The sequence below is a fragment of the Diplodia corticola genome (genome assembly GCF_001883845.1).
Source record: "Diplodia corticola strain CBS 112549 chromosome Unknown scaffold9, whole genome shotgun sequence".
Taxonomy (NCBI): Eukaryota; Fungi; Ascomycota; class Dothideomycetes; order Botryosphaeriales; family Botryosphaeriaceae; genus Diplodia; species Diplodia corticola.
This window is the reverse complement of record NW_017971488.1, coordinates 9,927-24,814: the sequence shown is the minus strand read 5'-3', so window position 1 is coordinate 24,814 and position 14,888 is coordinate 9,927. Positions and strand designations below refer to the sequence as shown.

Below are 14,888 nucleotides of genomic sequence, written 5' to 3'. Positions count from 1 at the left end.
CTTTGCTCTGATGCATCTCATGCCTATGTCGAGCCCCCGACTTTGCTCTGATGATTATCGTTGTCGATCTCATCTATCCTTTGAGGCGGGTGCTCCTCGACCGGCGTGACGCTTGTTGTGATGTGTATACTCGGGAGTCTTTGAATATTGGGGAGTTGTGGGGTGGTTCGAGTCTCTACAGGGCTGGTGTACGGCGGTGCTTCCTCCCATCCTAGTTCGTCGTAATTGGGAGGCTCCGGCTGCGGTATCCTTGCATCTCCAAGATCACTGCCGTTGGTAGTAGCCAAAGTCAACCGCGATCCCGAGGCCGAACGATCGTGCCCAAGGGGGACCGTCTCAAAGCTGACGGTACTGGCATTCCGCGCTGCGTTGCCAAAATCGTCGGAGCCCGCAGACAAAACCGAAGTGGCCGAGTAATCGCGGTGGTGCATCACGCGGTTGCTCGCAGCGCCGCCGGGCAAACTACCACCAATAGATGCTGCGGAATCCAGTAGAGGGCGGTGATCTGACTCAGCCGAATTCGCTCTGACCCTGGTCCCGTCATGGCGGGCAACGCCTAGCTCTGCGTACTGAACGGATGATACCCGCCGGTCGCGATTTGCCTGTGCATGTTGGTGTTCTGCGATGAGTGCTGCAGACAGGCCGCCTCCCATTTCCTGGCGCTGACGGCTTTCTCGACGCAGTTGTGCGAGTGTCTCCAGATCACCCCTCTGCCTGGCTTCCCTCCGCCGACGTCTCCGGTCTTCACGCTCCGCTTGCTCCTGTCGTCTTGCAACACGGATCTGGTAGAGCGATTCCATCTCCTGGTCCCTGACTTCCTCCTCTTCCTCCATAGTCTCGGGGAACTCGACAACGACGTCGATTCCGGCGCGGTCGCCCTCGCGGCCCAAGATCCTCTCGTTTTCTCGCACAGCAGGCGAATAAGCAGGCAGGGTCATGACGCTCCTGATCGAGGTATTTCTGTTGACGGCGGCGGCGGCTGCACTCGTCTCGTTCGCAGGTGCGGCGGATGTGTCCAGTCCCTCCATCTCACGAGCGAGCGACGAGTTCGCACGGTGGCGGCGCGTGGGGCCGTCGTTTTCCTGGAGCTGGGCGGAATAGTTGCCCTTGGCGCGGGGGTTCCATTGCTGCCATTTGCGCTTGAGGAAGTTGCCGGGAAGGAGCTTTGGCGGACGGGGCGACTTTGCTCGCAGTTTGCGAAGTTTGGCGTAGATGCCGACGACGATGATGATGAACAGTACGACCATGATTGCGACCTAGCGTGGGGTGTCAGAAGGCGCGCGTGGACAGGGCGCGGAGCTGCAAGGGACTCACGACGGTGAAGACGCGCCAGTCTGGACCCTTGTTACCGTCATTGTTGTCATTGTCGCCCTTGTTGTCCGTGTCCGTGTCCTGGTTGCTTGGTTCCTGGCGCGGGAACAGGGCGGACGGCGGGTGTGGAGCAGTAGGAATCCACATTGCCGGAGGTCGAAGTCCAATGCGACGGGCCGCACGGCGATGGGGAGCTCGAGGCTGGAGGCGGAATGGGCGGGAAGTATAGCTTCCGGCCGCAGCGATCAGTCTCGCATCAACGTCAGCTCGCGGCGGCTGTGCAGGCTCGGGGCTTGTGGGCGGGAAGGGCAGACGCAGGCAGCGCAGCAGCTTGGGGGGGTCTCAAGGCACACGGCGAGCAGAAACACAGAACAAAAACGAGCGACAGGAAACAAGAAAGGCAGAAGGCCCGCGGCTGCGAGTTATTCCTGGACGGAGTGGGACGGGGCTGAGGCAGGTTTGCTGATCGCCGCACCGCAACCACTGGGCTGCCAGCTCCGCGACACCCAGGCGCTTATTCGCCCGCGGCTTGCGCCAGCCGTGCCTCAAGCCTCCACCGCCTTCTCCATGAACAGCCGGCGAACGCGCATTGCCTGGCCCTCGCGCGTCGCTCGCCCCCATGACGAGCCCCCATCCTCACCCCCAGCCGCCGACACCAGCCGCCGACACCAGCCGCACTGCTCGCCCTCGCCCGGCTCCCGGCGCCGTGGCCCCGGTCACTTGAAACCGGCTGGTCGCTTGAGAGCTCGACACTCCACACCGCGCCCTTAATACGAGCGCGAGTCGGCGTCCTTGTACGAGCGACTTCCTTTTTTCAGCGGCTTGGCGTCGATGCCGCGGCCTTACTTCTGCACCTCTGCTGTCTTGCCGTTGCGCGCAGGAGACAAACCGCTGCGCCGGCCAATGGCTTCACATGCCGCCTATCGCCCGATACGAGCCTGTCCGGACGAGCCGCGCACTACGGGCAGCCGTCGATGGGTCTCGGCTGCTCCATTCACCAGACGGAGCCCGCGCGCTCCCGGCATCTGCCCACGTCTCCAATTACAGCAATCGCCTGCCTGCGCTCTGAGAGAGGCCCGGCTGGGCCCGCTTTGGCGTGCTTTATCTGCGTCGTGAGGTCCAGCACCTCTCCCCCTTCACAAAGGACACTCTCATTTCTGCTCGGCTAGCTCGCCACGAGTGGCGCTGCGGTCTTGCTCCTAACCTTTGCTTGCCCTCTGTGGCTTTGGCCCGCCATCTCGGCTAGACCTGCGTCTCAGGAAGCGACGCATCGACGAGAGCCTCGTCCCAAACAGCCCCAATGTCGTTGGCATATATCCATGACATGTCCGCTCCGCCATCCACGATGATCTTGTTCGCAACCCGCTCGTCAAACGAGGGACTGCCAATTTCCTGCAGCTTTTGCACCCGCCTGGACGCCTCGGATGCCAGATGGGCGTACATCCGCGCGTAATAGGGAAGCCGTATTGCATCAAACAAAGGCAACGCTTTCGCCGTGTCGTTTTGGAAGTACGCGAGAGCCTGCGCCAGAACCCAGCCATCCTCCATCGCGAATCCCGCTCCGGAACCAAACGCCCCAGAAAGGGCGTGAGAGGAGTCGCCAACGAGCACTATCTTGTTGTCCCATGCCGTCAACATATCGAGCTGGGGGCCGGCAAACGCGGCGAACTCGCGCCATCCGCCCTCAGGTACTCGCTTGAGTGCCTCCTTGATGTCTGGAAGATATTCCTGGATAATCATGAGGTCAGTGGATCTTGACAGTATGAGCGCTGACATACCGTGAAGTGCGACTCAACATGCTTGTTGCCAACCGGTACACCCCAACTGACTTTGCTCGCACTGTGGGTTGCTGGATCATGGAACGCTCTCGCCGCAATCTCCCAAAGGCCCTCTCCAACTGGTGAGAAGTACACGTGAGTTGTGGGCGAATGCCACCAGCCAGTGATTCCGAACCGTGGATCCAGATCCTTGACATTGTCCCAAGGGAGCAACGTCCGCCATATCGTCGTCCCCGTGAATTTGATTTCATAATCGGACCATGCCGTATCTCTCACCACCTATCTATCCGTCAGTATCGAACAAGAGTCTCACATTTGGGGGGGCAACGCACGGAGCGGATTCCATCAGAGCCAACAACCAAGTCAGCCGTTGCGGAGCTGCCGTCCTTGAAGTATAACTCAATGCCTTCCGAGCCTTTATCCACCATTCGATTCAGCTTCTTGGAAAGCTGGATGGTTCCCGGCTCGACATGAGCCAAAAGCGCCGACTGCAATTTCGTCCGCTGCGTCCGGATTGGCGGTCGCTTCGTATCTCCAGCCTCCTTTTCACGGCGATGGAGTTCTTGGCCAGACCGGCCGTTACTGCAAGAGAACTCAGCACCGAAGGGATGTAGTTTAGATCTTACTCATCGCAAGCTTACAGATTCAGCACCGTCCATGTCTGATGACCACTGGTCAGGGTATCAGCTACACCGAGGAGCTCCAGGACATTCCAAGAATTCTGCCCAATGCTTATCCCAGCCCCAACCTCGCGCAGCACGTTCGCTTGCTCGTATATCGTCACGTCGACATTCGGAATCTTGGAGAGCGCTATGGCGGTGGCCAGCCCGCCGGGCCCACCTCCAACAATCGCTACCCTCAAATGCCGGGCTGAATCGTCAACAGTCATTTCGCAAAATCGGTCAAAACTCCGAGGCAGCTACAATGTTGTGGTAACAAGTCGTACATTTTGTACTCAAAATACGCGCCAGAGTTCCGCGCCGCAGTGACAAAGCAAGCAATCGTCAGTCGTCACGTGAATTGCGTGCGAGGAACATGCACGGTTGAGCTGTCCAGTAGTATCCCGTACCGGGTTGGTTATCGCAAGAGTGGAGGGTGCGAGTGGTGTGAGATGAAATCACGAATGTCGCGCTTGCAAGTGTGAGTGTTCCGCTATTTGTCGAGGCTTCTACGCGCAGTTGCGAATCAATCCGCTAGGTGGGCGGAAGCTGGTGATAACAGTGTACCCTAGCACAAATCTTGCACCGAGGCGAGGAAACTGCACTGGTGATTTCAAGAACGTTTCGCTTACACGTCATATACGTCTCATGCTTGCGCTTCGATTGCCGACCGATTTCTCGAAGGTATTCCGCGAAGCATTTCAAAGGGCACAACAGCATTCTCGATCACATAAGAAATTCAAATGGTTGCTCAATGCTTCTCTTCGACGTCAAAACAAAACGAGGCTGGCTGATTTCGGAGTTGAGCGCAGTACTTCACATGGCTTTGGCTTAGGCTTCGTACCAGCCTGAGCCAGACCAAGTCTTGAGCAATATGCCGACGCCCCGTTCCGATGGAGGTAAGGCGGCTTACGACGCTATTTGCCTATCTACAAATTTACTTTTGCCATGGCACATCAGAATGGGTGACGTCGATGGTAGATGGGTATCGATGCGCTAGCCTTTGGCACCGCACGTATTGGCTAGATCAAAGATCAGCAAGGTTCGCGTGTGGATTCAAGAAACGAAAGATCTGATCGGATACGGAGTCAAAGAGAAACCCAGTTCGAAAAAACCTACGCCACCGACATTTTATGACTGACCCATCTCCTGAAACCCCTCTAGGCTTTCTTTATACAGTTCGCTTCTCATGGTTGCGAGCCCATCTGGTAGGTTCAGCCTTACCCCCCATGATTCAAGTAAGACTGACCGTTGGTACAGGGGTTCGTCTCTTAATTTTTAACGTTAAATTCCTACCACGTGCCAGGTTCTAGGCTAAGCCAAGTGGCTTGCGGGCGTTGGAAATCAGTTCACAACACCATTACTCCTCTGCCCTGAGATACCTCGGCTTGAAGAGGTACCGCATCGTCTGCCGGTTTGTCGGTTATTGCGATGTCCTTCAGGAGTTGCCGATCTTGGCATCCGAACAAGAGGTGGCTGACTCAACGTGGTCAAATATCAGAGAGAGCGGAGGGAAGTGAAGGCCGACGAGGACCAAAATGTGGACGGAAGGAAGTCCATGAAGATTTGAAATGGCATGCGCCACGTATCACTGCCCGAAAACCTCCGTATGTGCCGCAACCTCAGGCGGATTGAGTCCCGACTTCTCAGACAGCACGGACCCATAGTTGTCAAACGCGTATCTCCCGCACGCTTGAAGACGCCATTTGAGCATGGCTCCCGCCTCAGACTTACCGCATGCGGGCTCACCCGCGAATCTTTGACCCCAAATGACGACGGCTGGCCACCCCACGGATGGTCTCCAAAGCCCGAAACGGCCCTACAGACGCCTTTCCCGTAATTCGATGCCATGGTGAAATGGCTAACGGAGAAAGCTCTCTCTTCCAGCGGCAGAGAACGGACTGTGTCTTTCCGAAGCCGTGGCTTCCAGGCGTGAAACGCAGTGCCCGGCATTTCGGTCCTTTGCGGATCCGCCTCCTGGACGATAGGCATCGCGGTGAATGCTTTGGACCGTTCTGCGCTCAGCAAAGTGGACTGGCGGGTGGCAAGAGGCGGATGGAGCTCTCCCGTGAAGCGCGATTACTGATCTCTAAACAGCTGTCGGACGTTGGACGTGCCCCCGGAAAGACCTCCGTGTCCGGGATTCCGTTTGTAGGACCAATGGATTTGGGTTGCGAGGAGAGATCAGACAGTCTTCTGCTGACGAATTCCGGCTTCAAAGGTACCTACGTGAAACCATCCATGTGCCATGCACGACCACCGCCGCTCACGTGAAGTCGTACGACGCAAAGCTGCGGCCCGTCAAGGATGCGGCAACGACGTGCGGTGAAGGCGCAGCCTGTGCCTCGATCCCGGGGTGCATCCGAGCATGGGAACCCTCCTCGCGCCGCGTAGGATTCCCGAAAGGCACTATTGGAAGCATGACGATCCGGATCTCGCTGAGAAAGGCTCTTCAGGGCCAGGCCGGCGCCCCTGGCGAGAAGGAACGAAGTGTCAAGATCTCCTTTTCCACGCGGTTTCGGCCGTTATGTGGGTCCACGCGCCACGTGCGGGCCGACGCACGCGAAAGCCCCGGTCCACGCTCGGCGCGAGGGTGATTGGTCGAATGCTGGAGACCTCCACTAATGGGGAGCCTGCGACGGCTGAAGAACGTCTTCTAACTGCAAGCGGGCCTTGACCCGTGGAGCGGCCTCGTCAATCTTTCGATGGAGAGACGGTCGTCGGGATTGATAATTCTTAGTCTGGTCCCTTAAACTAATCATCACCCCACCGAGGGGCTGCCCGCCGGGAGCAGATTTATATAGATACCCTCCCGCCGCCGAGTTTGGATCTCCAGCTTTGTACTCCAACTAAAGCACCAACACACCAACTCCTCCACCATGTCTTCCCCCCGCTTCGAGTCCGAGAACGTCGACCCCGCCCCTCTGGGCAAGCCTCTCAAGTTCGAGTTCTCTGGCCGCGTCGCCAAGAACCGCTTCCTGAAGGCTCCTCTGACCGAGCGTATGTCCTCGTGGGACTTCAAGAACCCCCAGAACCGTGGCATCCCCTCCAAGGAGCTCGTCAACCTCTACCGGAGATGGGGCGAGGGCGAGATTGGTGTCGTTGTCACCGGCAACACCTTCTTCGAGCCCGAGCACCTTGAGGCCATGGGCAACCCCATCATCCCCAAGGATGCTCCCTTCGAGGGCGAGCGCTTCGAGCGCTTCAAGGAGATGGCCACCGAGTGCAACAAGAACGGCGCCATCTTCCTTACCCAGGTCAGCCACGCCGGCAGACAGGTTTGGTGAGTAGAGCATTTCAAGAACCGCCAGCGGAGCAGTTGCTAAACCCAGCCAGGGACGCCATCCAGCCCAACCCCATCTCTGCTTCCGACGTGAGGCTCGAGAGGGAGGTCATGGGCATGAACTTCGCCAAGCCCCGTCCCGCCACCCAGGAGGACATCAACGGCATCATCGAGGGCTTCGCCCACACTGCCGAGTACATGGAGAAGGCCGGCGGTGACGGCATCCAGGTGCACGCCGCCCACGGCTACCTGCTCGCCCAGTTCCTGTCGCCCGACACCAACAAGCGTACCGACAAGTACGGCGGCTCCATCGAGAACCGCGCCCGCATCGTCACCGAGATCGCGGCCGCCGTTCGCGCCCGCACCGGGCCCAACTTCGTCATGGGCATCAAGATCAACTCGACCGAGTTCCAGGACAACAACACACGCGAAGAGGAGATCAAGACGCTGAGCAAGGTGCTCGAGGCCGCCACCTTCGACTTCGTCGAGATCTCGGGCGGCTCGTACGAGGACCTCGGCTTCCTGCACAACAAGCGCGACTCGACCAAGCGCCGCGAGGCCTGGTTCCTCGAGTTCGCCAAGATCATGGCGCCCAACCTCTCCAAGACCAAGTCGTACCTCGTCGGCGGCCTCCGCACCGTCGGCGCCATGGTCGACTGCCTCAACACGGTCGACGCCGTCGCCCTCGGCCGCCCGCTCTGCCAGGAGCCCTGGCTCTGCCGCGACATCCTCGCCGGCCGCGTCAAGGGCGCCATCATCCAGAAGGGTGACCCCACCGACTACCTCTTCAACACCATCGCCGCCGGTAAGTCATTGACATGGCAAACTTGCGATAGAGACCACACACTGATTCTTGTCACGCAGGCTCCCACATGCTCCAGATCGGCAAGGACCACAAGCCCACCGACCTCAGCCAGGAGGAGAACTTCCAGAACTTCCTCCAGGACCTCGGCGCTTGGGGCCAGAAGATGGCCACCAACACCGAGCTCCTCCACTACGGCTGGCCCGACGTCAGCACCGGCAACATCCTGCCCTACGCTCCCAACGTCATTTAAGCGTGTGGTGAGGAAGAGAAAACAAAAATACCCAGATCCTACATTTTTTTGTCGCGCAACGAGCATGGAAATGATCAGATTATAAGAATAGAAAAAAAGCCTAAAATAGATGATAGAAGTAATAAAAGTGACTTCCATGACTTGAATGTACCTACCCCAGTGCTCCGAAGTGTAAGGATAATGCTCTACCTAAACGATGTTATGCAAGAGATCATCTCAGGAGTTGTAGGAGATCTATCTATCCGCTGCGCGTATACTTTAAAACCATGGTGGTCGAAGACTGACAACGATCTGACTTGGTTCAAGGATCGGCCTCAAGCCTGGAATACAAAGGGTATAGCTTTCTTCGCGGCTGCTCCGAGAAATTGATCCGCCACTCTCAAGGTTTTGTGTACGTACAGAGCTACCGGCTGAGAAGCGATCCTCTGATCAACCACGGCTGCCTCGGGATCCCACGGATGTAATGCCGGACAAGGCTAGTCGTTTTGCGCAATATAGGACTTTCGGAATCCGGCTCTGAGCATCGAGAGACGAATGAACGAGCTCGATCGGAAGGATGTCATCAACGCCCCTCCCGCTGATCGCGTATGCAGGAGGCTGCAGGGATCGGGAGCAAATGACGACTTGCGGATTTGAAAATGCGGGGAAAGCTTCACCAGCTCTCACCAAGACTTTCCTCTTTTTCTCCCCACGGTCTGCAAGCATCACCTCATCCTTGTTGGCCAAACGTAATCCCAAGAAGCGGAGAGACGAGGTCTTGTCGATTTCCTCGTGCCGCGTTCAACCGTTCAACCCCCACCCGCTCTCAACCACTTTCGCGCCATTGCATCTCAGGTTAGCATTTGCCTTCCTTGCCTCAGCCCAACGGCGTGTTTCAGAACAAGAGTTCCGACAATGACGACGCGGTCAATCGAGAAGCAGCAACTGCGATCTGGCGTGATCGGTTTCTCCGGCGTCGCGCTCGCCACGGCCGCCATGTTCTCGTGGAGCTACAGGGCGCTGCCGGACCTGTTCGCACAGCGGATCCGGGTCGAGAAAGAGCCCGTATACACGGTCGAGGAGACGGCCGAGAAACGCGCGCGGACGGTGAAGCATCTGCTGCAGGCGAACCACAGCATCTACAGCGTCATCTATCATAACCTCGAGTTCCACAACCATACCCCGCACGTAAGTCACATGGGTTTTGGCCGAGGAGAGGACCGTTTTGATTTTGTGCCGTCTTGTTTCGATTGATTCTCCAGAACAGCCTGGATGAAGCTGCGTCTTAACCTCGCGTGTAGATTCTGGGGTCAGCCTACATCCTCGGCGCGACCGACGAACACCTGAACGAAGTGTACGACGTCGAAACCGAGACGCTGGAGAAATGGACCGACTCGCCCGGTGAAATCACCGAGTCCAACTGGCGAGAGCATTTCGGACAGAGGGAGTAAGCACCGAGAAGACGAGCCCGTCGGAGCGAAGACGCGGAAAAAAGAATCGCAGCTCACTCACATCGTCTCCACCCAGGTACCAGCGGGCATACATGGACTTTTTCGAAGACCAGATCCCCAAGCACGGCCACGACTGGAGAGCCATGACGGAGAAGTATCTCTTCGAAGGGCCCAATCCCCTCATCAACAACATCATCTGCGGCCGTCAGTCGCCCACAACCCAAAAAAAGAAGAAAAAAAAGAAAAAACTCCCCGAGATCACTGACACCTCTCCCTCCTCCCAGTCGGCCACGCCCTCATCCACCTCGGCTACGCCTACGAGCTCTCCTCCCGCACCCTCGCGCCCGAAGCCCTCGTCCTCGCCACCTGCTTCCACAACGCGCAGCACAAATACCTCGACGACCCATCCTACACGCGGCCGCCGCCGGCCAGCAACCCTCCCAGCAGCTCCCCGCTCGAGCTCCTCGCCCGCCTGCGGCGCGACCCGCGCTTCGACGACGCTGACGACGCGCTCTTTATAGGCGGCCCCGACGACAACGACGACGACAACGAAAACAACAGTAGCAAAGGCGGCGCCGGCGACGACGCCAACATCGAAGCGCTCCTCGCCTCGCCCGCGCACGAGGCCGCCGTGCTCGAGTACTGGAACGCGCTCGCGGTCCCCGCCGCCGACCCGACCGCCATCTTCGCGGGCGTGCAGCGCGCCGCGGTCGAGCTGCTGGTGGCGACGAAGCCGGAGTCATCGTCGTCATCGGCATCCGGAAGTCGACGAGACGACAACAGCAAATACGACTTCTTCCTCGTGCACACCCTCACGACCAGCCACGCGCTGCGGCACCTGCTGCCGGGATTGCCGGCGCGCTGGCACGTCCCGCTCGTGCGGCAGTGGTGGCTGCTCGTCGTGAGCGTGTACGTGGCGCAGGGCCGGCCGGCGGTCGAGCGCGGCCGCGTCGAGCGCGTCGACGTGGCGGGGAAGGGTTGGGACGGGTTCGTGGTGGGCGAGGCGGCGCTGCGGGGGAGGTGGCGGAACGATGCGCATTTTGTCAAGGGTGAGTGAGTGCGTGAGTGAGTGTCTAGTGGCTGTGCTGTGCCTGTGCCTGTGCCTGTGCCTGTGCCTGTGCTGTGCTGTGCTGCGTTCTGGAGGTTGGAGGACCTGGAGGAGGTGGAGGAGGAGGACGGAGGAGCATGGAAGACGTGTTGTTCCCCTCCCCCCGCGCTTGCTTGCTTCACCTGCCTACACTCGGAAGTGGCGAAGCGGCAGCAGCAGCTTCGAACTGATGGAGACGTACGTCGCTGACGATGAACAAATATATCTAGCTCTCCGCGCCATGAAGAACGCGGCCGACACGTGGGGCGACCCGGATCAATTCTTCCTCAAGGCGGCGGTGCGGTTCGCGACCGACTTCGACGGGTGGGGAGGCTTCGGGCGAGCAGAGGTTGAGCGGACGGATGAGAGGAAGCAGACCCGAATGGGAACCATATCGCCCGACGACCTCGAGCTGGCGGCGCTGGCGCAGGCGGGGGAATAGCGAGACTGAGGGTGCAGCTGTGGAGAGCAAGTGCCGTCACGTGGCTTTCTTCTTCTTCTCTTTTTTTTTTTGGCGTCCTCCTACTCTCTTCTTCTATCTTCTAGTTCTCGTTCTGTCGTCGCTTTCCTTTCCGCGGGGACCAATTCAAAAGATGCACCACCGCACGCTCATTTACGATGGCGGTCAGGGGGCGTGTGGAGAAGTTGAACAGGCGCGTCATCTGGCGTTGAAACAACCTTCATCATTCCCATACGTATGCCCTTGTCTCATCTTATGCTTAACTTGTCTCTGCCGATTTCGTCGTCGGATGTAGCGCCAATCACACTTGGTGTTTGTCCGAAGACGGCAGGCATCTCGGCCTTTCGGCGTCGGAAGTACCAAGAAGAGATTGGTGATGGAATGCAAATGGTTTCGGACTTAGCCAGATGTCTGAGTAATGGGGACGGGATCCAGCTGTACACGTTGCTCGGCGAGCGGATTTCTGCGCGAGAGACAGTGGAAGCTACGTACAGCGGAAGGATACCGCGAGCGCCGTTAGTCAGGGAGTGCAGCTAGCAGTGACTTGGTTTAGCTCGTCGTAACGCTGACCTTTCTAGAAAGCGTTCCACAGTAGTAGCGCCCGAAAGAAAAAAAAAAAGAGGGCTCCGAAAAGCAATCCGATGGGATAGATCCGACGGCATTAAATCCGATGGCCCCCTTCGACGCACTCCGCGCCGCGCGCTGTACAGCAGACACAACTACATTCCCAATGCGGTGCCTGATGGCGAACGGTGAAGCAGGCCGCTATCCAGGCGCCGGCAATGATTGGTCCAAGGCGTGCCGCTGGAGCTGTTTCCGCGGATCGTCGGCGTTTGAAGAGGCTGCGGCGAATGCAGGGTCCCGAAACGTTTCGCCTGCCTATACATTGTCCCGCGTCTCGGAACTATCTTATCAAGGAAGATGATGAGTTAAGCTCGCCCGCCTTCTCATGACGTACAAGCCCGATTGTGCAAGAGAAAGAGAGGTCCGATTTCTCGCAACACGGCCATGCAATTCCGCTCTGCCCCTCAAGCTTCTCTCCGCCACATGAAGCCCTGCTCCGCCTTCCCGTCTCTGCTTGATTGAAAAACTGAAGCATAACCGCCCGCCCCCGGCCACCGACGAAACAGATACGCGAGACTGTGAAACTACCTACCGCAGACCAGCACACATAATTACCCGCCCGCACCAGCTTCCGCACGCCGACACAGTGCTCCACCCAGTGCAGTCAGACGCCCGCCCCTAATCATACCGCGTCCACACGAACATCGGATGCGAAACCCCTCCCCCGGATCCAAGGCCCGACAAGAAACGGAATAAAACCGAGCACTCACTCCATCCCGGCCCGTGTTCCCCTCCACCTCCTCCTCATCACTATAGAGGCGTACCTGCCTCTCTCTCTCTCTCTCTCTCTTTTTTTCTCTCGTAGGAAGAGCTTAGGAGAAAGATAGAAGAGGAAGAAGAAGAAATATAAAAAAAAAGATGGCCTTCTCCGAAGACATCGAGAAGGACGCATCGCCGTCTGCGGGCCAGACGTCGTTTCCCACCTCGCCCACCTCACCCACCTCGGCCGGCGGCCTGTTCAGCGAAGAAAAGAACTCGACCGACTTCTCCCGGCCACCCTCCGCCAGCAGCAGCAACAGCGACACGGACAACGCATTCCCCACCACCAACAATGCAGCAACGCATCGAATCTCGCACGCGCCCAGCGCGACCCCGAGCACCAAGCCGGCCGACATGCCGCTGCCCAAGGAGATCCTCTTCATCACCGTCGTCGCGTCGGCGCAGCTGATGACGCAGGCGGGCATGTCGCAGTCCATGGCGCCGCTGCACATCATGGCGCAAGACTTTGGCTCGCCGTCGGCGGGCCAGCTGTCGTGGTTCACGGCGGCGTACAGCCTGACGGTGGGCACCTTCATCCTGATCGCGGGGCGGCTGGGCGACATGTTCGGGCACAAGCCGCTGTTCGTCTTCGGCTGGTTCTGGTACGGGCTGTGGTCGCTCGTCGCCGGCCTGACCGTCTACTCGGGCAGCCAGGTGCTGCTCGACGTGTGCCGCGCGCTGCAGGGCGCGGGGCCGGCCATCCTGCTCCCCTCGTCGCTCGCCATCCTCGGCAGCACCTACCCGCCCGGCCGCCGCAAGGAGATGGTCTTCTCCGTCTACGCCGCCACCGCGCCCAACGGCTTCATCGTCGGCGCCCTCTTCTCCAGCCTCTTCGCCCAGTACGCGTGGTGGCCGTGGACCTACTGGGTCGCCGCCATCGTGTGCGCCGTCTACGGCGTGCTGGCCTGGTTCGTCGTGCCCGCCGACGAGCCGCACGAGGCCCATGTCGACGCGGCCGGCGCCGTCGTCAGGCAGACGTTCGACTACCTCGGCGCCGTCACCGGCGTCGTCGGCCTGGTGCTGTTCAACGTCGCGTGGAACCAGGCGCCCGTCGTCGGCTGGGACGCGCCCTACGTCGTGGTGCTGCTCGTGCTCGGCGTGCTCTTCTTCCTTGCCTTCATCTTCGTCGAGAAGAAGGTCCAGCAGCCGCTGGTGCCCATCAACAGCCTCGACGCCCACGCCGGCTTCGTGCTGGCCTGCATGGCCTTTGGCTGGAGCAGCTTCGGCATCTGGATCTACTACTTCTGGCAGTTCACCATCGTGCTGCAGCACGACACGCCCCTGAGCGTCGTCGCCCAGAACCTGCCGTGCGGCATCTCGGGCGCCTGTGCCGCCATCACCGTCGGCTTCCTGTTGAGCCGCGTCAAGACCGCGTGGCTCATGCTTGGCTCCATGGTCGCCTTTTGCTGTGGCAACATCATCTTGGCCACGTTGCCCGTCGGTCGCCTCTTCTGGAAGCAGGTCTTCTGGAGCGTTATAATCACACCGTAAGCTCCCGTTTTTCGACGAAGGTGGTAGCTGGAGACTGACAAGACTGTAGATGGGGCATGGATATGAGTTTCCCCGCGGCAACCATCATTCTGAGCAACCACGTCCCCAAGCGCCACCAGGGTATTGCCGCGTCGCTGGTTACGACCGTCGTCAATTACTCCATCTCGTGGGGCTTGGGAATCGCGGGTACCGTGGAAGTTCATGTCAACAACGGAGGTGAAAACATACTCGCGGGTTACCGCGGTGCTTGGTATTCGGGAATCGGGCTTGCCGGCTTGGGCATCATTATTGCCATGCTGTTTGTTTTTAGCAGCTACCGCTCCGAGGCGAGGAAAAACGCAGATCAGGCAAGCGAAAAATCATGATGGGTCCGCATATAGATGGGCATTTATGGAGCTAGAACGTAGACTGGATATATTGACGAGATTTACGAGTAGATCAATTTGGCGAGCGTTTATCCTTTCCGTTAGTGTTTAAGGCTGGTGACACGTTGAGAAAACCGGATCATCCGCGACATGAGGTCGAACGAGAAGCTGTGCTAATTCTGTCAGCGTTGGTCCGTTCCGTTGCCACAGTCTAGAACCGAACTACGAATGAAGTGTTGACATGGCCGTGGGTTTCCAGAGAAGTTCCCAGTAAGCATGCTCAGGCAAGAGCTCCAGCTCCGTTGTTCTGCTGGAAACCCACACTATTCGGCCTCGGTTAATTGACAGCAATTAATCCGATGATCCCAGTACACATTTCGAACGCCGATGCGAAGTCACCAAGAATCTAGCGGCGACCATCCCCCAAGAGAGGCATCGGTCGCCTCACTCCAGCGACCTCTGTGTTGTATTCGTGGCATGGGCAGCGCAAGGTTGTCGCTCACGCCGAGTGTGCTTTATGCGGATCTTTTCAGCGGTATTGGGCAGGATGAGTTGGCGCATGGCGAGGAGAGAGACAACCGCTGGT

At 58.7% G+C, this 14,888-nt stretch overlaps 5 protein-coding genes across 5 annotated transcripts; 3 read left to right on the top strand and 2 right to left on the bottom strand.

Annotated features, from left to right (window-relative positions):
• Window positions 1-23: 23 nt before the first annotated feature.
• Window positions 24-1,458, bottom strand: BKCO1_90008 (uncharacterized protein; the record flags this gene model as incomplete). Its single annotated transcript, XM_020279906.1, has 2 exons — window positions 24-1,256; window positions 1,315-1,458. The coding sequence occupies 2 exons, from the start codon at window positions 1,456-1,458 to the stop codon at window positions 24-26; spliced, it is 1,377 nt and encodes a 458-aa protein (XP_020133168.1).
• A 1,095-nt stretch (window positions 1,459-2,553) lies between these two features.
• On the bottom strand, window positions 2,554-3,978 carry BKCO1_90007 (salicylate hydroxylase; the record flags this gene model as incomplete). Its single annotated transcript, XM_020279895.1, has 4 exons — window positions 2,554-3,039; window positions 3,090-3,368; window positions 3,422-3,671; window positions 3,731-3,978. The coding sequence occupies 4 exons, from the start codon at window positions 3,976-3,978 to the stop codon at window positions 2,554-2,556; spliced, it is 1,263 nt and encodes a 420-aa protein (XP_020133183.1).
• A 2,649-nt stretch (window positions 3,979-6,627) lies between these two features.
• Window positions 6,628-8,086, top strand: BKCO1_90006 (nadh oxidase; the record flags this gene model as incomplete). The annotated part of the gene is made up of 3 exons (XM_020279884.1): window positions 6,628-7,031; window positions 7,085-7,836; window positions 7,896-8,086. 3 exons carry the CDS (start codon window positions 6,628-6,630, stop codon window positions 8,084-8,086), a joined length of 1,347 nt encoding a protein of 448 aa, XP_020133182.1.
• An 894-nt stretch (window positions 8,087-8,980) lies between these two features.
• Window positions 8,981-11,045, top strand: BKCO1_90005 (mgs207 protein; the record flags this gene model as incomplete). The annotated part of the gene is made up of 5 exons (XM_020279873.1): window positions 8,981-9,253; window positions 9,367-9,512; window positions 9,593-9,720; window positions 9,801-10,565; window positions 10,834-11,045. 5 exons carry the CDS (start codon window positions 8,981-8,983, stop codon window positions 11,043-11,045), a joined length of 1,524 nt encoding a protein of 507 aa, XP_020133181.1.
• A 1,500-nt stretch (window positions 11,046-12,545) lies between these two features.
• Window positions 12,546-14,302, top strand: BKCO1_90004 (yor378w-like protein; the record flags this gene model as incomplete). Its single annotated transcript, XM_020279862.1, has 2 exons — window positions 12,546-13,933; window positions 13,987-14,302. The coding sequence occupies 2 exons, from the start codon at window positions 12,546-12,548 to the stop codon at window positions 14,300-14,302; spliced, it is 1,704 nt and encodes a 567-aa protein (XP_020133180.1).
• Window positions 14,303-14,888: the final 586 nt, after the last annotated feature.